Here is a 22,761-nt window from a genome sequence, read left to right as displayed (position 1 = left end):
GGTCTGGCTGGCATCCACCACTAAGATCGCACAGTGTTTGGGTGTTCCTTCTGTGAGATTCTGTCCTGAGCCTGTGGAGCTCTGCCCCACTGTGTCCATCCAATTAACAGGGGTCTTCCGTTTTGAGTTGGGACTGTGGAGTGCCTTAGTCATGGGCTTTTGCATGGCTGCAGCATTGGACAGAGCAAGTTCAACATGCTGTGGTAATGGTGCAATGTCTTGAGCATCTGATGGTGCAGCCTGTTTAGAATGACTTGCACTTTCTCCGGCAGTGGTGTCAATCTGGAAGAGGTAATTAAGTGCCCATGGAACTCGTTTTCCATCACACTGAATGCACACTTCACTCAGGTGCTGAAAGACGGTGGTTAGGTGGTGGCAGTGGAGCTTGGGCAACTTGGACTGCAGTAGGATGTCGTTGAGGTATGCAAAACAAAATGGCAATCCTGACAATATGCCATCCAGGGACTGCTGCCAGATCTGGGCAGCATTCCAAAGACCAAACGTCACAGACAGGCTTTCAAAAAACCCAAAGGGTGTTACAATAACTGTTTTCTCAATGACTTTGGGTGCCACCGGAATTTGGGTGTATGCCTTTGCGCAATTGATCGTACTACATAATGCACAGCCTGCCAGTGCGTGGCTGAAGTCTTGAAGGTGTGTGGTCAGATCTGTCTGGCATTATTTGTGAATTAAGGGCATGATACTCCACACATGGGCACCATGAATTGTCTTTTGTTGGGACAAAATGTAGCACCAACAACCATGGGCTACTTTACAGTCAAACGACGCCTTCCCACAGCATGACCTCAAGATCTACCTTTGCTACTGCAAGTCTGTTGGGCACGAGTTGATGTGGGTGTGATGGAAGTGCAGGATGCGGTTGGTATGTCGTGCAACATCGAATGTTTAATGTCCTTTGGTGCATGAGCTGGTCAAGTGAGGTCAGGGAATGTTTCGAGGATGTCAGCATAAGGTCTAGGGCACTTCACAGGTTTTACACTGTAGAATGTGGCCTGTCAGTACTGTCCGACTATCTTTAAATTTATTGTTGCGTCAATGAGCTGGCTGTTTGTTATGTTGGCTAGCAGCCTGTAGTGGCCAAGAAAGTCTGCACCCAGGATCAGCTCATTGACATTGGCCACAGAAAACATCCATGAGTATGAGTGCTGTAGTCCTAGGTCTAAATTGCTGTTGTGTATGCCACAAGTTTTAATGGCCAAATTGTTCACTGCCTGTGAGGGAGAGTGCCTCAGCCTGCCTGTGGTCTCCTGATATAGAACAGGAGAATATTGCAAGGTCTGAACCTGTGTTAACAAGGTACTTCACGCTGCCCACTTATTATGCTGTGAAGAGACATCTTGATCCTGAATTGCAGCCAGGTGTGTGTCGGCCCAGTCACAGTTGGCATATGGGAGCATGCAGGGAGGATGACACTTTGTTGCTTCATTGACGAAGCATGCATGGTACCAGCAGAAGTTGCTAGCCGGTTGCTTTGCTATCCATGGAGTACTGTTGGAATGGCTGGTGCTGGACTGCCAGTTGCGTGAGGTGGTTCATCAGTGGATGGGCCAGCTGCCACTGTGGTGCCTGCTGCCCTCTGCCCTTGAATGCACCAACTAGTCAACATAGTGACAAGAGCTGCCACCTTTGCAGCCAAGTTATGCACTAGCTGGGGCAGGTCAGTGTCTGAGGTGGTGGCTGCAGTGGGTCATGCTGCCATGGAGGTGGGGAAAAAGTGTCATAAGCTGCTGCGGCTGTGGCATTAGGCGCCATCGCCAGTGCATTGTGCACCCAGTCGGCCAAGTTTGCAGCAGCATCCAACAGCATCTCTGTCTGTTCTGTTATCACTGCCTGCACCTGAGCTGGTATGATGATGATGTTTGGTTTGTGGGGCGCTCAACTGCGTGGTTATCAGCGCCCGTACAATTACCCAATCTTTGCTCAGTCCAATTTCGCCACTTTCCTGGATGATGATGAAATGATGAGGACAACACAAACACCCAGTCATCTCGAGGCTGGTGAAAATCCCTGACCCCGCCGGGAATCGAACCCGGGACCCCGTGCTCGGGAAGCGAGAACGCTACCGCGAGACCACGAGCGGCGGACTCCTGAGCTGGTAGGCTGCACACCCAGATAATGCGTAACAACGAGCCCGGCACCAAGTCAGACTGTGTGGTATTCTGCAAGTGGTGCAGGAACTGTGAGGGCCACAGGTCGTTGCATTCCTCTCGTCACATTAGTTGGTGCTCCCCTTGTTTCTCGGATGATGAGATCTACTGAGTCAGCTCTTCCTTGAGGCATTTATATGATGACTGCGTCAATCAGGTGGTGATTATATCCCGCACTTTGGCTGCATATATTTGGTCAAGCTGGCTCACTATATGTCCACATTTGGCAAATTGCAGGTTATGTGGTTGGTCACAGGGCCAAAAGGGAGGTCGCCTGACCAACACCTGTCCAGTGCTTGTGGCCACTCCAGCAATTGTAGGAGGTGTTGGTGTGGCAGGACTTAGTACGCCAAAATTTTGCTGAGATGTCTGCAGTTGTGCAGAGTCCATGTGTGTAGGGCATACTTGTAACTCACTCTCCAGCCTCTGGCTGCAGGTGAACAGGTCTTTGATAATCTTTTGCAGCTTTTATAAAGTCTCTATCTTAATTAAGTCCTCACACAATGGGAAAGCACACAATGAAGATAACACAACACATGACAAAAAAGCACAAAAAATAACACTAGGCAGTTCATGAGTGAAGCATACAAACACAAAAAGAAACACAAAAAACATGTTCATCCAAAAACCTCAGTAATTTTTCACTATGGAATACTGTTCAGGTGCCAGTCAACTCACAGTTCCATGTCACTCATACCAATGAATGTTCATTACCAAGTGTTAGCCTCAGATCACGTTGGGGTCACCAGTGATGCAGAGACGTGGTTATCACTGCTTTCAGTCATAAACATGCAGTGAACTGGCTTTACTGCTTCGCCCATACACTGTGCTCAAGTAAGAGGCTTGTTGACAGGAAATGAGGAGGATCATTTTTGTTGGTGACACACATTTATTTTTCCACACATTGCAAGATGGTAAGAGCAGTGCTTATCATTAATGTCTGTCCATACAGGACTGTTGCACTGGTGGTACTGCTTGATCAACGATCCTGGAGAATATATACTCTGATGATGAGCCATGGTGCAACACCATGGACCACATGAGACAATGACCATGTCTCCAAAAGTTCAGTTTTTGGCGCGAACCATCATGCGTCATAACTCTTGCAGATGGGAGAAAAAGCACTGCGAAAGGAATGGATGTGTGCCATGAAACGAGTGAGTGTGCAAGATTTTGCATACATGTTTGTGGGGAGCCATGTTAACTCGATTCATGTGATCCACAATAAGAAATGTAGGAGATTTGTGTCGCGTTGCATTCACCAGCTTGTACTGCCCATCTGCTCTGTCCTGTGTGGGCTGGGAAAGCTGCGCACATTAGCCACGTGAATGCAGGCATCATTTGCTTATGTTGGCTGTGCTGCAGTTCCACCCTTCATGCATTTCTGTGGTGTGGCTGCCACAATATTATATATGTGGTAGGAGATTTATGCTTCATTTTACCTTCATACAATTAAAGAAATTATAAAATTCATTGTTTGTTCTGCATATTTGATGTAAACATGTGTAATAACATTATTTTTTGGCTGAATTGTACATTTGAAAGTAATAAGAGTGTTTGAAACTATTTTGCACATATGTTGAAACAACTTACTGTGATGATTTTTAATTATGTTATCAAAAATTGTACTGTTAACAATGGAGCATTTGTTCAAAGTCCTATGTAAAGATGGGAGTTATTCACTAGAGAGCTTTGTTGATCAGAGGATTTGTGGCAGACCACTTGTGTCACTTTGTACAATAAAAATGTAATGAAAAGTATAAAGGCATATCTGTTACTTAATCCATGTAGCACACTGAATAGGCTTTTGATCCAAATCCCGTTCTTCTGAAGAATTCCTGTACAACAAACATGATACACCACCCACACGGACTGTTAACATTCTGTCAAGTTTAAAATTGCAGCAAGTTAATATAATTTTTTACTGTTAAGAACAAAAATACATTTATTATAGAGGAATGAAAGATTATGTTGCATTATAGCATGCATGATGAAGGAGCTGGAATCCACTGAAACTAGTCAGGATGGTCATATTAATTTCATTCAAGTTGGTTGTATTAACCTCTTGTAAGTTCCATGTGTATTCATATCACGTATAATATTTCTCAAAAATCTAAGTCACACACAGCACTGAGGACCTACAAGGGTGTAAAACTGAGTGATGGTTTTGAAATAAACTGAAGCTTGCTGCCTGCTGTTATCAAACACTGGAATGAAAATCTGGAATGAGAAAAGTGCAATAGCAAACACAATAGACATGGAACACCAAAACAGAAGAGTACAGTACAAAACATTTATTTTACTTTTGTGGGTGCTATGCAGAAACATTGTTCGTGATGGAACATTTTTGCGATATTTCAGACTATTAGTAAACCAAAAAAATGTCAAAATCAGACTATAGTCTGGAACAGAGAACAATGGGAAGGGACAAGTTTGGGCTAACATAAAAAGAAACAGAAAGCTATTCAATGTCAGGGTGTTGATTATTTCAAGAATTTCTAGACTGGCTTAAAGCGCATGTTGTTAATGATGTAAGGGGACAGAGTATCAAAATAGATTGAAAATGTGATGGACTGGTTCATAAATTATCTGAATAATGAAACAGTTCAGTTAAATAGTGAACCAATGATTCAAATTTTGCAGGCAGGAGGTGATTTGACAAGTGGCAATGTAAACAGTGTTCATCTTGCATAAGTTAAATGAAAAACACATGGACTTCTGATTACCGACAAATCTGAGGTACAACAAGAAGCTGATCAGGCATATCTTGACTTTCAGACTGAACTAAATGATATTACTAGGGTACTGCCAAAAATGTTAATGGGCCTAGTAATGACAAAGTAGCTTGTGTGATGACAGTATACAACTCTATATTTTCAATGACATAGATGACAATGACAATGAGATTACATGTTTTCCTGTATTAAAAGATGAATATCTAACCAAAGATTAGGAAGACATTATGTTTGAAAATTTTGGAAGTGGAGAAATCTACATCTTTAAATGATGCTCAAATTTCACAAATTAAGGCTGAAGTTCATGAGCTAACTCTCAAATCTGACATGAAACAATCATGTGAATATGCAGATTCAGTTTTAGAAAATGAACAAAGTACTGTGACTAACGTGTAGAATAGTCATGCATCAGTTGCAGCCAATGACAATCTAATTATTCCATGCAGTGATAATTTAGAAACAGACATTTTGAGTGAAAGAGATGACATTGTAAGTGTTGTAACTAGGCTCTCTGAATCTGTCAATTTTCCAGCGGACTGTACAAAAAAATTTTTAAACCTGTTGCATGGGGGGAGGGTTACACTCAGTACATGAAACTCAAAAATGATACTACATGTGAATTTACTAGAATTTTATGAGTATTTACAGCTTGACTGGTGGAATGCATATACAAATACATTGGAAGGCATATACAAATATATGCTGCAAATAGTTTAAAAACAAAGAAACATGAGTCTGTAGTAACACAGAGCGCATTGTAGACTTGGGCAAGACACTTGAATCTGTAGATGAACTGTGTAACTTTGACACACCTACTTCTTGTTCTTTCCAAAACTTACAAGGTACTGTATTGATTGGTTTTGAGCTATCATTTGTTTCAAGTGAAAGAGTAACAGTGTTTTGTAAATGCAGAACTGTATTTGCTTGTACTAAAAGGTCAAGTACGAGGGCAGTTCAGAAAATAACCTCTGATCGGTCACAGTGTGGGTTGTGGGGGGAGTAGCGACGCCATCTGTGCGTTCACGCACTCAACAGGTCAGTCGGCATCAAGCCGTGGTCGAGTGAACGTCGTACCTGCGCTAGTTTAGTTTTTGTGGCAGTTTGAAATGTGTGCTGCAATAGAAAACCCCGCCAAATGTGAAGTGCGTGCTGTCATAAGGTTTTTTACAGCCAAAGGATATTCTGCAGCAGCTATTCATCGTGAGCTTTGTGCCATGTACGGACCAAGAGTTATGAGTGAAGGAGTTGTCCGTGAATGGGTACGTTTATTTAAAAGTGGACGAGAAAACGTTCATGATGAAGAGAGGAGTGGTAGACCGTCATTGGTGACTGACGAACTCATTCAGACAGTTGATGCAAAAGTTCGTGAAAATCGACGTTTCTCAATGTCGGAGTTGTCTACTGGTTTTCCACAGATTTCTAAGACTCTCTTGTACGAGATAGTGACAGCAAGATTGGGTTACTGTAAGTTCTGTGCATGATGGGTGCCCAAAATTCTTACCGACCACCACAAAACTCAAAGAATGGCCTCTGCATTAGACTTTCTGTCATGTTATGAGGACGAAGGAGAACCATTGTTAAACAGAATCGTGACCGGTGACGAAACCTGGATTAAGTACGTGAACCCTGAGACAAAAGAACAATCAAAGATGTGGGCACATTCAAATTCGCCTACCAAACCAAGAAAAGCCTCGCAAGATTTTTCTGCCAGAAAACTGATGGCAACGGTGTTTTGGGATGCCAAAGGGGTGTTGTTGGTTGAATTCATGGAACGTGGTATGACCATTAATCAAGACGTGTACTGTGAAACAATAAAAAAGTTACGGCGGGCTATACAGAACAAACGCCGTGGTATGCTGACTTCCGGTATCGTTTTTTTTGCACGATAACGCCCATCCTCACTCTGCTCGCAGAACAACGGCCCTTCTTGAGTCCTTCAAGTGGGACGTTATCAACCATCCACCTTACAGCCCAGACCTGGCGCCAAGTGATTATCACATCTTCATGCATTTGAAGAAATGGCTCGGGTCACAGCGGTTTGATGACGACGAAGAGCTCAAAGATGCAGTCACAGGCTGGCTCCAGGCACAAGCGTGTGATTTTTATGTAGAAGGAATTTCAAAGCTTGTGAAGAGATGCGATAAGTGCCTCAATCGCTATGGAGACTATGTAGAAAAATAGTGCAAAGATGTAGTTGTAAGATGTGTATATTAAAATATTTTTATTTAACTTCGTGTATTTTTTTAAATCAACCGGAGGTTACTTTCTGAACGGCCCTCGTAGTTCAAAAGTAGATTTGAAGGAAAATTAATAATAAAGTTTAGAGACACAAACATGTTCATTATTGTTGGAAAGGTTCCACAAGAATGTACAAAAAGAGAAGCCATGGAGACCACCAGGTAGAATAAACGAAGTGCAAGACCAATAGCAATTCACAGAAGTTTGCCTTCATGAAGGAACAACATTATTTTTTAATCCCATTTTCAGTATTGACTATAACTTTGGACACTGATAATGTTTATGTTTGGAATTTGTATTGATTATGTCATCACTGTTTGATGCTTTTGATTGTTTTGTGTTAGGAGATATAATGTAATGTGAACACTGAGGACTACGTTGGACTTTGTTTATTTTCTACTTTCAGTTATTTAGTAGTAGGATTGAAACTGTGTTCAGAATGATTAATAGTTTTACTTTTCTTTACGTCTTTTTCCACAAAATGGATTTACTATTTCTATTTTCATAATACTTGCTGAAAGGTGTGATAAGTTGCACTTATTAATAGCACTATACAGCATTAATGCTAAAAATGTTGGGATGAAAGAGATTATGTTGAGAAAGCTTTGTGTTATGCTGCTGGGGAGGATAATTTTGTAAATGGACTCATCCATCAGACACTTGTAGATTTGCTATATGGTTCACCTTGCTGCATAGTGATTAACATTAAATGCTAGATTGCATTATGATGTCTTCATGAACTAATAATTAAACCATGTTCATAATAATCAATAGTCAGTGAAATGTGTTCTAGTACACTAAGCTAATGGTTGATAGTAGGGAATGTCATCACAAATTGTGGAGATTCAATGAATTGTGTAGCACATCACGGACAGTGTTTGAAACTCAAATACATTATCTTTGTGTTTACTACACTGAAGAACCAAAGAAATTGGTATAGGCATGCATATTCAAATACAGAAATATGTAAATCGGCAGAATATAGCACTGTGGTTGGCAATGCATATACTCTCCTGGAAATTGAAATAAGAACACCGTGAATTCATTGTCCCAGGAAGGGGAAAGTTTATTGACACATTCCTGGGGTCAGATACATCACATGATCACACTGACAGAACCACAGGCACATAGACACAGGCAACAGAGCATGCACAATGTCGGCACTAGTACAGTGTATATCCACCTTTCGCAGCAATGCAGGCTGCTATTCTCCCATGGAGATGATTGTAGAGATGCTGGATGTAGTCCTGTGGAACGGCTTGCCATGCCATTTCCAACTGGTGCCTCAGTTGGACCAGCGTTCGTGCTGGACGTGCAGACCGCATGAGACGACGCTTCATCCAGTCCCAAACATGCTCAATGGGGGACAGATCCGGAGATCTTGCTGGCCAGGGTAGTTGACTTACACCTTCTAGAGCACGTTGGGTGGCACAGGATACATGCAGACGTGCATTGTCCTGTTGGAACAGCAAGTTCCCTTGCCGGTCTAGGAATGGTAGAACGATGGGTTCGATGACAGTTTGGATGTACCATGCACTGTTCAGTGTCCCCTCGACGATCACCAGTGGTGTACGGCCAGTGTAGGAGATCGCTCCCCACACCATGATGCCGGGTGTTGGCCCTGTGTGCCTCGGTCGTATGCAGTCCTGATTGTGGCGCTCACCTGCACGGTGCCAAACACGCATACGACCATCATTGGCACCAAGGCAGAAGCGACTCTCATCGCTGAAGACGACACGTCTTCATTCGTCCCTCCATTCACGCCTGTCGCGACACCACTGGAGGCGGGCTGCACGATGTTGGGGCGTGAGCGGAAGACGGCCTAACGGTGTGCGGGACCGTAGCCCAGCTTCATGGAGATGGTTGCTAATGGTCCTCGCCGATACCCCAGGAGTAACAGTGTCCCTAATTTGCTGGGAAGTGGCGGTGCGGTCCCCTATGGCACTGCGTAGGATCCTACGGTCTTGGCGTGCATCCCTGCGTCGCTGCGGTCCGGTCCCAGGTTGACGGGCACGTGCACCTTCCGCCGACCACTGGCGACAACATCGATGTACTGTGGAGACCTCACGCCCCACGTGTTGAGCAATTAGGCGGTACGTCCACCCGGCCTCCCGCATGCCCACTATACGCCCTCGCTCAAAGTCCGTCAACTGCACATACGGTTCACGTCCACGCTGTCGCGGCATGCTACCAGTGTTAATTCTGCGATGGAGCTCCGTATGCCACGGCAAACTGGCTGACACTGACAGCGGCGGTGCACAAATGCTGCTCAGCTAGCGCCATTCGACGGCCAACACCGCGGTTCCTGGTGTGTCCGCTGTGCCATGCGTGTGATCATTGCTTGTACAGCCCTCTCGCAGTGTCCGGAGCAAGTATGGTGGGTCTGACACACGGGTGTCAATGTGTTCTTTTTTCCATTTCCAGGAGTGTATAAGACAACAACTGTCTGGCACAGTTGTTAGATCGGTTACTGCTGCTACAATGGCAGGTTATCACGATTTAAGTGAGTTTGAACATGGTGTTACAGTTGGTGCAAGAGCAATTGGACACAGCATCTCCGAGGTAGCAATGAAGTGAGGATTTTCCCACATGACCATTACATGTGTGTGTATGTCATAGTTGTGTTTGAAGAGATTTTTCTTTTTTAAAATGCCCCCTTTTGTGAAAATTAGTAATTCGTATATATACAAGCAAGGCAGTGGCAATATTTTCAGAGTTTTAAAAAGGATTCTACAGGAATCCTTAGATTTAGCTTTTTTTATCACCGTGATAATCTTTTCCTGTGTTTTAAATGTTTTTGTAGTATTTGTAGCATTAACCCAAAAAAATTTTCCGTACTTAAGTAGCGACTGTATATTGCAATGATACTTTGTCAGCACTGACGAGCAGCTTGTATTTCGAGTGAGGATCCTAGCAGCATATGCTAGTGAATTCAGTATCTTATTTAAATTGTTTAGGTGTATCTCCCACTTTAGATCACCCTGAACATGTACACCTAGAAATTTTGTATGACTGACCTTCAACACATTTTTTCCTTCGATAGTGAAAACAGGGTTTGCAGGATGGAGGTTTTGAGTGCTATGAAAGTTAACTGCCACAGTTTTTTCAGAATTTATGATGTGCCTATTTGTCTTGAACCAGTGTGTTAAGGTATGCATAACTGCTACTGCAGCCTCCTGCAGATTTTCCTCATTCTGTGATTTAATTAGAATATTGGTGTCATCTGCAAACAGTACAGTGCATTTATGTTGGTATGCATTTTAGGTAAGAAGGCATATAGTTATGTAACACAGCTCCAGAATGATGCACTCCATATGTATTTTACTAGCCAAGTCATTTACATACAGCAGAAATAGGACAGGTCCTAGAACTGACCCTTGTGGGACTCCATACTTGATTTTTCTGCCCATCACTGTAAAAACTACAAATTTTTGTCTTTCACTATCTTTGCTTTTTATTTCTGCAATCTGCTGATGATTTCTGAGGTACAACTGGATCCACTTTTCAGACTGGCCTATAATTCTATAATTACCTAATTTGCACAAAAGAATGTCATGCTCAATCACATCAAAGGCTTTACTTACATCCAGAAATATCCCAGATACATGCTGTTTTCATCCACTGCTTTTAATACTTCATTTAATAAGGCAAAAATTGATGACTGAGTTGACTTTCCAGCTCTGAAACCATGTTGGGAGTCACTTATCAGCCTCTCTTTATTTAAGAAAACTTAATCGTCTAAGGAACATATTTTCCATAATTTTGCTGAGGCCTGACAAAACTGGAAGTGGTCTATTATTAGCAACGTAACTTCTGAACCCTTCTTATGCAAAGGTGTTACTTTTGCAGTTTTTAGATTATTTGGAAATACAACACTCTCAAAAGATGAATTTACTATGTCTGTTAGTGGTTCCACAATAAATGTTGCACTAGCTTTGGTAATAGCATCTGGTATCTCATCAACACCCACTGAATATTTATTAGGTAATTCTTTTAGGATTCTTGACAGTTCCTCATGTGTTTGAATGAATTTTTTGATCTGAGTGACTGGTTGGTTGGTTGTCATGGTGTGTATTTATTAACTGCTGTGCTGTATTTGAGAAATACTTGTTGAAAGCACTAGCAACATGTTTTGGGGTCAGTTAGTTTATTTTTATTCGTAATCAGCTGTATATTACTGTGATTAAGTGGCCTGGAACCCATTTCTTTCCTTATAATTCGCCAGGTTGCTTTAGTTTTATTCTTGTAATCACACAAATTTTTTTTTTTATTTTTTTTTTTTTATATAACTCGTGTTAGTGTTCTTTTGTATCTTTTGAAATATGCAATAAAGTCAGGACTGGTATTATGCTTGGAGTACTCATACAATCTCCTTTTATTTTGACATGATATCCTTATCCCTTTTCTAATTCACTTGTTTGTTTTTTGAGTAGAGGTCAACATAGTTGTTTTCTTGGAAAAAGCCATTTCAAAAAAATGTTTGAATGTAGCCATAAACTTATCATATTTGTCATTGGTCTCATTACAGTCATATAGATCTTTCCAACTTTCACCCTCTAGGACAGAAAAAAAATTCCAAATTTTTTTATACTAAAATTCCTTACAGTGTGTTGTATTCAGCTGGGGATTTGGGGTCCTGAAACATTCATTGCAAGAATTTGAGCATAGTGATTGCTAAAACCCATGTTTACAACTTGTGTGTTATAAGCATATTTGCACATATTTATCAAGATCTGATCAATAATAGACACAGAGGTAGGTGTTTCTCAAGTTGGTTCAGTTACCGTCGGATTGATGTTGAATGATTGTAGTACATTAATAATGTCACCTCTGAATTTATTTATTGTAAAACACTTTTTGTCTCCATCTGGTGACCTGTATACAGAAACATACATGACCTGCAGTAATTAACTGGAGGAATGAGGTTTCATTAAGCTGACTGATACTTAAGCTGCCATTAACAGAATAATTAGTATAATGCATTAAATTAACTAAAATTCAATTATATTAACCATAATTTTCAATATTTCTTGCTACACAGTTGCTTTTTTGTTTTGTTGGATCAGGAAATTTACTGAGTAGCGTACTATAAAGGGAGATAAGGGATTAACATTAATGTTACTAAACAGCTGTTAATGAAACTTAGTACATAACTAAATTTTTCAAAAAATTTTCTTGCTGATTTTATCGTTATGTGTTTTTATGAGAAAGTACTATTTACTTTATTGTGCCTAGGTTTGTCACAGGTTCAGATTTACTGTAGTAATTGTAACAACATGTGACAGCTTAATTGTGAGTTGATGCAGAAGTAATGATCTTTGAAGCTATTCATTTTACTTTAATTTTTTGAACATCCATGTTATCATGTACAATGATATAGGACTTGTCATATGTTGATACAAAAAGAAAAAAGCTTAAATAATAGTCTCCCTATAGAAATCATACAGATAATTAAGTACATAAACAGAAACAAATAACACAGATAAAGTCAAACAGATTACCAAATACATGAACCAAACAAATTCTAAGTTTACATTATATCTAGTGATATATGGCCACATTTCACCTGAATTGTGGATGTCCTCGAATTCATAAAATGCATGTGCTCGTCAACACTGTAAAAGTTTTCAATTACAATCATTTTCTTAGGCTCATTTTTTAAAAAAGGTAATATTTTTTTAACTCTTAAAGGAAGGACACTAAAAAAATGGGGTGATATCTTATACTTTTTTGATACTGGGCTTTCTTATGTACTTCTCCTTGGAAGACAGTTCTGTATCTAGTTTCATAGTCATAATAATCCCTGTTAAAAGCAAAGAACTGGTGATAGGATTTTGAAAGGCATATATTTTCATGGATATACATAGATGGAAGAGTCATAAATTTCAGTTCTTTGAATGTTTCCCCACAGGACTTCTTAAGTACAAACCATTTTATAATTCTTATTGCTCTTTTTTTATAGTAAATGAGCATTTTTCTGGACTGGAAATACCCCAAAATATGATACCATATCACAGTACACTATGCATGAATCTATAAAAGGCACTCATCACTGTTTCTTCATTGCAGAAATTTTTGAGTGTTCTTAATATATATAACAGCTTTTATTTAATTTTTTATTGAGCCATTCTATATGTTTATCCCATTCAATGTGCTTGTATAACTGAATTATAAAAAAATTAGTATTTAAAGTTTTCTCCCATCTTTTGGGCAGTGTATGAACCCCACATCAAAAAAATTGTTCATCTTTTGAAGTGATTCATGAATCTAACCAATTTGTGACTTCTTCATGAGATCAAAAGTGTTGGTCAGCCAGGCCATGCTCCACTGATCTAAACAGATGATAGTCAGAGGCAGCAATGTCTGGAGAATATGGCAGGTGGGGTAGGACTTCCCATTTTAATGTTTCCAAGTACATTTTGAGCTCTTTTTCAACGTGGGGTTGAGCCTTGTCATGCTGCAAAATCACTTTATAGTGCCTCTTGCTGTATTGTGGCCATTTGTCTTTTAATGCTCTGCTCAAGTGCACCTGTGGTACTACCTTGGTTTTCCTTCAACCAGTGTTCACTCACACTTAAAACTGAAATATCCTTTAGCTGATCAAGCAAAAGTACTTCTAATTCAGCAGTCTTACTAGTTTAAATATTCTTTCTTAATTTGCATTTCATTAGTGGAAGTGAAGAGATTTTTTTCACTGTAATGTAACTTTATGTGGCTTTATCAGTTCAGTTCATTCTTACATGCATTTTAGTTACATTTCAATAATTATTACAATTTATCCTAGAGTTTCAACTTTTCTTTTCATAATATTGTACACTCCATGCTGGATTTTCCATTGTTTGGTTATTGACATGAAAATTGAAAAGTAATTGAAGAATGCAGATGTAATTGTTACAATGGAAACACAGAGCTCAATGAAAACATTTGCCATGTGTATCAGATATCTTTGCTTTTCCCATTTATGTTTAATGACTTCTGTTGACCATGAGAGAAGAATAGTAATATGTCAGACTTTGTTATTGATGAAAGTCTTCTAAAAAAGTTACTTGTCCTGATCTGAACGTAGCTGTTGCACCCTATGTGTCAGCTTCCATGTGCTTGCATGAAGTCCTGTGTTTTGCTGTGATGGTAGAGTGTCGTGTTTGCACAGCAAGAGAATCGCTATCAAGTAGTTCTGCACTGGGCAACAGGAGAGCTGAGTTGCATGTGCAATTCGTTTCTCCATGCACGTGTTTATGCTTAGATTTAAATTTATTTTCTGTTTCAACTACACTCTGATACCATCCTGTGAAGTTTTTCAGCACACTTTCTGATTAAAAACTGTGATCCTGAAAGGGGCCTATACTTCAATTGAGTTATTCTTGAGTTACAATTGGAGAGTAGCCTAACATGATGGAATTAATAAAACCCGTTTTTCCATTCCTGTGGTTTTCATCCTATAAACAGAACACATCTGACAACTGTTGGGCAGCATTTCCCCTGTAAGCACTGACAAATGGTGATCCCAAGGTGCCCGGAAGGAAAATTAATGTGTCAGAAACACAGTGAACCATGCAATAGTCAAAGAATGCACTCTTTCAGGATTAGCACTAAGCATTTGCCACCATTCTGGCCACACAATCCTGTTCTTTGGTTTGCACAAGCAGAAGAATATTTGTGCTGCATGAGAAAAATGGCTAATGTGACGAAGTTTGCCCTGGTCTTAAGTCCATTGGACCACAGATTTGCAGTCGAGGTACAAGATATCATTACCACATCACCTGAAACAACCTCATACACTAAGCTCAAGACAGAATTGAAACAAATACTAACAAAGAGATAGAGGGGTTGGCCAGTACTTACCTCAGCTCAGTACAGCCGATAGATACACATAAAACAGAACTGAAAATTTACATTCCTAGCTTTCGGAACAAATGTTCCTTCATCAGGGAGGAGAGAGGGGAAAGAAAGGGAAGAAGGGAAAGGAGATTCAGTTACTCACAACCCAGGCTATGAAGCAACAGGGAAAGGAAAATAGGGAGGGTAGCAAGGATGGAGGCATGGTTGTCAGAGGGAAGCCAAAGATATTCTACTGTAAGTACTGCGCCAGCTTCAAACCAAAGAGGATGCATACAGAAGTAAAGAGGTATATCGTATAAAGATAAACACAACTATGTAGGATGAAAAGATGCGTGAATGGCTAAAGAGGAAAGGGAAAGAGGAGAAGACTGAAGAGTAAATGGGAGTGAGGTTGTTTAACGTAGGTTCAGTCCAGGGGGATGGCGGGATGAAAGGATGTGTTGGAGTGCAAGTTCCCATCTCCGCATTTCAGAGGGACTGGTGTTGGGTGGGAGAAGCCAAATGGCACATACGGTGTAGCAGGTTCCTAGGTCCCTAGAATTATGCTGGAGGGCATGCTCCGCTACTGGGTATTGGGCATCTCCTAGGCGGACAGTTCGTCTGTGTCCGTTCATGCGCTCAGCCAGTTTAGTTGTTGTCATGCCGATGTAAAAGGCTGTGCAGTGCAGGCATGTCAGTTGATAAATGACATGTGTAGTTTCACACGTGGCCCTGCCTTGAATTGTGTATGTTTTACCAGTAGCGCGGCTGGAGTAGGTGGTTGTGGGGTGATGCATGGGGCAGGTTTTGCAGCGGGGTCGGTTACAGGGTTAGGAACCGCTGGGTAGAGAAAGTAGTCTGGGAATATTGTAGGGTTTAACAAGGATGTTACGGAGGTTAGGGGGGCGACGAACGGCAACTCTGGGTGGTGTGGGGAGAATTTTGTCAAGGGATGATCTCATTTCAGGGGTTGACTTGAGAAAGTCATATCCCTGGCGGAGTAATTTGTTGATGTTTCCGAGGCCAGGATAGTATTGGGTGACAAGGGGGATGCTTCTGTGTGGTCTGGGGGTAGGAACATTGTTGTTGGACGGGGAGGAATGTATTGCTCGGGAGATCTGTTTGTGGACAAGGTCTGCAGGATAGTTGCGGGAGAGGAAAGCACTGGTCAGGTTATTGGTGTAATTGTTGAGGGATTCATCACTGGAGCAGATGCGTTTGCCACGAATACCTAGGCTGTAGGGAAGGGAGCGTTTGATGTGGAATGGATGGCAGCTATCCCGTGCCATTAAGGAGCTGAACCCGACAACCCCCAACATCACCTCAGCTGAATCCCGTGCCATTAAGGAGCTGAACGCATCTGCTCCAGTGATGAATCCCTCAACAATTACACCAATAACCTGACCAGTGCTTTCCTCTCCCGCAACTATCCTGCAGACCTTGTCCACAAACAGATCTCCCGAGCAATACATTCCTCCCCGTCCAACAACAATGTTCCTACCCCCAGACCACACAGAAGCATCCCCCTTGTCACCCAATATTATCCTGGCCTCGAAAACATCAACAAATTACTCTGCCAGGGATATGACTTTCTCAAGTCAACCCCTGAAATGAGATCATCCCTTGACAAAATTCTCCCCACACCACCCAGAGTTGCCTTTCGTCGACCCCCTAACCTCCGTAACATCCTTGTTAAACCCTACAATATTCCCAGACTACCTTCTCTACCCAGCGGTTCCTAACCCTGTAACCGACCCTGCTGCAAAACCTGCCCCATGCATCCCCCCACCACCACCTACTTCAGTCCCGCTACTGGTAAAACATACACAATTCAAGGCAGGGCCACGTGTGAAACTACACATGTCATTTATCAACTGACATGCCTGCACTGCACAGCCTTTTACATCGACATGACAACAACTAAACTGGCTGAGCGCATGAACGGACACAGACGAACTGTCCGCCTAGGAGATGCCCAATACCCAGTAGCGGAGCATGCCCTCCAGCATAATTCTAGGGACCTAGGAACCTGCTACACCGTATGTGCCATTTGGCTTCTCCCACCCAACACCAGTCCCTCTGAAATGCGGAGATGGGAACTTGCACTCCAACACATCCTTTCATCCCGCCATCCCCCTGGACTGAACCTACGTTAAACAACCTCACTCCCATTTACTCTTCAGTCTTCTCCTCTTTCCCTTTCCTCTTTAGCCATTCATGCATCTTTTCATCCTGCATAGTTGTGTTTATCTTTATACTATATACCTCTTTACTTCCGTATGCATCCTCTTTGGTTTGAAGCTGGCACAGTACTTACAGTAGAATATCTTTGGCTTCCCTCTGACAACCATGCCTCCATCCTTGCTACCCTCCCTATTTTCCTTTCCCTGTTGCTTCATAGCCTGGGTTGTGAGTAACTGAATCTCCTTTCCCTTCTTCCCTTTCTTTCCCCTCTCTCCTCCCTGATGAAGGAACATTTGTTCCGAAAGCTAGGAATGTAAATTTTCAGTTCTGTTTTATGTGTATCTACCGGCTGTACTGAGCTGAGGTAAGTACTGGCCAGCCCCTCTATCTCTTTGTTAGTATTTGTTTCACATATTTATATGAGATTTTCCATTAATCATCAAGACAGAATTTTTGATACAACATGCGGCTGCCTCCCAGGAAGATCACAAAATCACATTCGGCAAGTGCTACCACAGGAAGAGATCAGCAATATCAAGCCATTGCAGTAACTGAGTCATCTGCACAGTAAAGTTGACATGGGCACAGTATCGGATACCTTGCTATGAACATTATGGGATAGCCATTTGCCACTGCAGATCAAGGCAATCATTGCCTCACAGACAGACATACAGCTCAATTGAGCAACACATAGATGTCGGTAAGATTGTTGGTTTGGTGATCAGGCAAAGAAGTGTTCACCATCTTGTTTGTTACCAAATGTCACTTACAGTTGGCAGTAGGTGCAACTTACTGCTGAACATCCTCCAAGTGCCTGTTTTTAATCGATTGAGGGTCCAGCATCAAATTCCTGGTAGACACTGGCTCAGACCTGAGTATATTGCCTTGTATGCCTCTGCATCATTGCCAGGCACCAATTGCTTTTTGCCTAACAGCTACTAACAACTGATCAATTGCAATGTATGCCACTCAACAGTTGTACCTTAACATTGGACTGTAACACCATATCACAGAGGCAGAGCAGACTTGGTGCACTACCAGCTACTAGCAAATGTGTTGAATGCCTGCTTGGTGGACAACGTCACCAGCCCTATTGTCACCACCTTCCACTGCTGCATAGCAGTCCACAATGCCAAGCTCATGTCCAGTGGTGAGTATGCTGCATTACTGAGGGACTACCTGACTTTGACCAGGCCACCCAGTGCCCCAAGGTGAATACCCCATGCTACATTGCACCATATTAAATCAATGGATGGACTCTCAATGGTGTGTATGTCTAGATGTTTGCTAAGTGTTTGGCTCCGGACTGTTTAGCAACTGCAAAGGCCAGATTTGATTTCATGTTACAGGAAGGCTTAATGTGACCATCTAAAGGTTTGTGGTCATCGGCATTATACTTAGTGCCAAAGAAAGGTGGAACCTGGCACCCATGCAGTGATTATTGTGGCTTAACTTTCAAACAGTTTCTGACAGATACCCTATACTGCTGTTAAGGGTCTTTTTACATGCTACATGGTGCCACCATTTTCACCGCATTGGACTGAGCAAAAGCTAACACCCTGATACCTGAAGCTGCAGGAGACATACCAAAGACCACCATAATCTCACCTTTTGGTTTATATGAGAGCATGATTATGACCTTCAGCTTATGGAGTGCAGCTCAAATGTGGTAGAGATTTATAGATTCTGTTCTTCAAAGATTACCATTCTGCTTTGTTTACCTTGATGATGCCCTGTTGTTCTCCACCAATCTGGAACAACATCATCAGCACCTGCTTGAGGTCTTCAGATAACTAGAACAATATGGAGTCATACTGAAGATAGCCAAATGTGTTTTTGGGCCACCAGAAGTGACGTTTCTTGGTCATAAAATCTCAGCTGTGGGCTTCCTTCCTCTAACTGAGAAGGTAGAAGCAATACTACAACCACTCAGGCTACCTACAGTCAAGGAATTATGACGTTTCTTGGGTGTACTTAATTTCTACAGATGACACCTTCCCCATGCAACAGAGATACAGGAACCTTCAACAGCGATATTGTCAGGTCATAATGTTAAAACAGGAAGTCTCTTGTGCACTGGACAGAATATATGTTCTCCGCATTTGAGGATGCGAAGTAGAGCATGGCTGAGTGCAGCATTTTAAGCATCCCCAAAACTTGGTGCACCACTAGCTACTGTCGAACTTGGTGCACCACTAGCTACTGTCATGGATATGATCCAGATACCCATTGGTGTGGCACTCTAACAAAGCCTGGCAACCCACTGGCATATTACTCCCACAAACAAAATGGAGTATATATGACTGTGAGCTTCTGGCTGTGTACCAGGCAGTCAGATATCTTCATCTGCAAGTCATAGTATGAGTCTTTACTTTCATAACTTCTCTTCTTCTACATTGATCTATAAATGTTTACCAACAACAGGTAATGTACGTGTGGTGAGTGGGCGGAGTGGGGTGGTGGGGGAGGGGGGGGGGCTAGTGGTAGGTAGAAAGCAGAGCCAAATCTTGTAAATAGGGTGGATAAATTTGAGCTCCAAATCCCTAGGCTTTCCTATTGCCAAAGGACACCTTATATGCAGATGCATTCTCCTGAAATGGGGTTACTTTGTTTTTTTCCTTCATCACCTTTTTATAGAACATTTGTGTTGTATGTGCCAGTTATTGATTTGCCCTTAGTAACATAATTATCAAGAAGAACTCTTTTTGTATTCCAGATGAAACTTCCTATCATCTTTCTTACAGATGAGTCCAAATTGACTTTTTGTTGCAAAATTAATAGCTGCCACTGACTGCAAATGGGTTTGTTTCTTACATGAGGTGTTATCCACAGTAAAAAAAAAAAAAAGGTTTACAAGGTTGACTGCATTCTTTTTAAAATGATCCAAATGTTCAGTCTTCATGACTTTCTTTTAGCAGCTTGTTCTTGCTCTTAGTTGATAAAAGTGAGGTTGACAATTATCTTTGTGAGGCCATTGCTTTCCATTGCTTTTATTTCTTTGTGAATAGTGGGTATATCTTTCACAGTGTCCACAGGAGTGTGTGTGCATGCGCCCTTTTGTGTGTGTGTGTACACTTTTGCAAGAAAAAATCAAGAACTTGAAAGCTAGTGTGAATGCTGTTATTTCCTGTTATGTGTCTCTGTGCACTACATATTGGTCCGCTGTAGGTGAGAAACAGCATTTCTCATATTTTACATATACACTGTGTATCACTCAAGTGTATGACGGAGGATTCTTTTCATTCATATTAAGATTTCTTCCTGTTCCATTCATGGATGGAGTGTAGAAAGTATGAGTGCTTGTTCACCTGTGCATAAGTTATTATTTGCTTATATTTAATATGCTCAATCAGTATGGGATAGATATGTAGAGGTCCAAAGAATGTCCATACTGTATCTCCTGAAATATGGTTCACGAATTTTTCTAAGCCAGTTCTTGTGATATATATATCTTTCTTTCAGTGTCTCCCACCTGAGATTTTACTCTATCTCAGTTGTACTCTTTCACAAATCAAACAAGACTATATGACAATTCATACTACTCTTCTTTGTATACACTCTATGTTTCTGCAGTGACACAGGTCCCACCCTCTTGAGCAGTCTGCAAGAATGGGCTATTTATATGTTTTGTGTGCAGATATTTGAAGACAAACTATACCCAGCATCCTATCAATGATTTGTAGTCTGTCATTTGTTTCACCTATTACTGAGGCTATATGGTTGTTCCACTTACCATCTCTATACATGGTTACTCACAAATATTTGCATGACATGACTGACTAGCTGTAACTAATTAATCCTGTAGTTAAAGGATATCACACTTATGTTTCATGAAGTGAAAAATTTAGCATTTCCCTACATTAAGAGCTACTTGTCAGCCTTTGCACAAGGCTCATATTTTGTCCACACCTAAACAAGTACTACCGCAATATGTACTGGATTGCATTTGCTCATATACAAGTCCATCATTTGAGAAAACCCTGAGATTGCAACTAATACTATCAATCAAAGCATTATGTATAACTTGAACATCAATGATCTTACTACACTCCTCTGAGTCAAACCAAACCTCCTTTGGTGTCAGTAGATTATTCTCAATCCAGGGTAATGTGCTGTGTCCTGTTTGTCATGAAGTTCTCGTGTGTTTGCCTTATAAGGCAAGACAATCATCCCTATTGTCATTTTGCTCAGTAAGTTGGAGATGAGTGGGGTAGCAAATTAGGGATGGAGTGGAGAAAAGTAAACACAAAAGAGAAGCCAGGTTAGAGTCAACTCCATTAAATTCATATATATGAACCCACAGTACAGTGATGGTAACAAGACATATAGCAAGGCCAGGTTTGGTATGAGATTTGAATGCACTGGACTACAGAGAACATTACAAATGGGAGAATACAAGGCATGAGAGGCAAGCCTCAGCTAGTTACATTCTTTACTATATGAAACTTAAATGTCATACAAACTATTCACAGTGGGAAAAAATGAGATTAAAGAGATACAATTTCAAACACAGGTGTCAGTGAACACAGGTATTATGAAGGGAAATGGAGATTCATTAAATATGAACTGTTTTTGTTTCATGTATCTATGATATAAGACTTACCGATTCTCCTGTTATAATGCAATCAGAACTGGCATCATCTTCTCCACTGTTGGAGTTGGTGCTACAAACTTCTAGCCGGATGTAATAAATTACACCTTCAACAACCTAAAACAAATGTACCTTTTTATATATCAGAACCACAATGAAGTCCAAATCTGAAGGCAGGTTCATAAATGAAGCATAACACTTGCAAGAAAAAGCACATTTAGTACTGGCTCCAATGTACAACCAGCACAGAACTGACCTCTTGGATGGAGAATGCAGCTATTTATACAAACACTGAATATTGCTGGATGCCAGTATTTACACAATTATCAAGTATTCCTGAATGTACAGAAATTACAATCGTAAGATATTTCAACAACCTTCCAGATAAATATCAAATCTGTTAATGTAAACTTTCGTGTGCATGTGTGTGTGTGTGTGTGTGTGTGTGTGTGTGTGTGTGTGTGTGTGTGTGTGTGTGAGATCTAATTCCAAACCCATGGATCAATTTCAACCAAATGTAGCCTTTGAGTATCAGCGTTGTGGGATTTATATCCTCCTAGCTCCAATAGGAGTACAGTTGCAGGCAAAAATGTCTTTTTCAGCCCTTGGCATATTGTCTCCCTGTACAACAGACATGTTCCACTGAATTGATGGTGCCGAGCGTAAATTTTGGTTGTGTTCATTACCAGAATAAACTCGACATAAATGTTAAAAAGTGTTTAACATGTGAAAAAATTGATGTATATCATGATAATATGTGTATTGCAGGTTTTGTTATTGAAAAAGTTTCAGAAGGAAGACATGGTGTGGCCCAAAATTGCGTAACTGAAATCACACATGAAGCTAGTACCACATCTTACAAATTGTGAGAGCCAATACAAAGACTTTGCTACTGCAAATTGCGTGCCATGAAGGGCATAATGTGCATAAACTGTAAAACTGTATACCATTTCACATGTGTAAAGGCAGGTTCAAGACGAAAACTATAGTGTTGCAAAAGGTGTAATGAATATGCCCTAGACAAAGC

The 22,761-nt window shown here is 41.1% G+C and overlaps 1 protein-coding gene across 8 annotated transcripts in view; it reads right to left on the bottom strand.

The window, feature by feature from the left end:
• Nucleotides 1-22,761, bottom strand: part of LOC126188844 (uncharacterized) — a 2,133,693-nt gene that overhangs the window by 20,495 nt on the left and 2,090,437 nt on the right. For 2 of the 8 annotated variants that reach the window (XM_049930471.1, XM_049930473.1), the window contains one exon: nucleotides 21,747-21,851. The exons of the other annotated variants lie outside the window; for them this stretch is intronic. In XM_049930471.1, the coding sequence (XP_049786428.1) occupies nucleotides 21,747-21,851 (105 nt within the window). The remainder of the gene's footprint in view (nucleotides 1-21,746; nucleotides 21,852-22,761) is intronic. 8 annotated transcript variants of the gene reach the window in all.

Source organism: Schistocerca cancellata, chromosome 5 (genome assembly GCF_023864275.1).
Source record: "Schistocerca cancellata isolate TAMUIC-IGC-003103 chromosome 5, iqSchCanc2.1, whole genome shotgun sequence".
Taxonomy (NCBI): Eukaryota; Metazoa; Arthropoda; class Insecta; order Orthoptera; family Acrididae; genus Schistocerca; species Schistocerca cancellata.
This window is presented reverse-complemented; position numbering and strand designations above follow the sequence as displayed.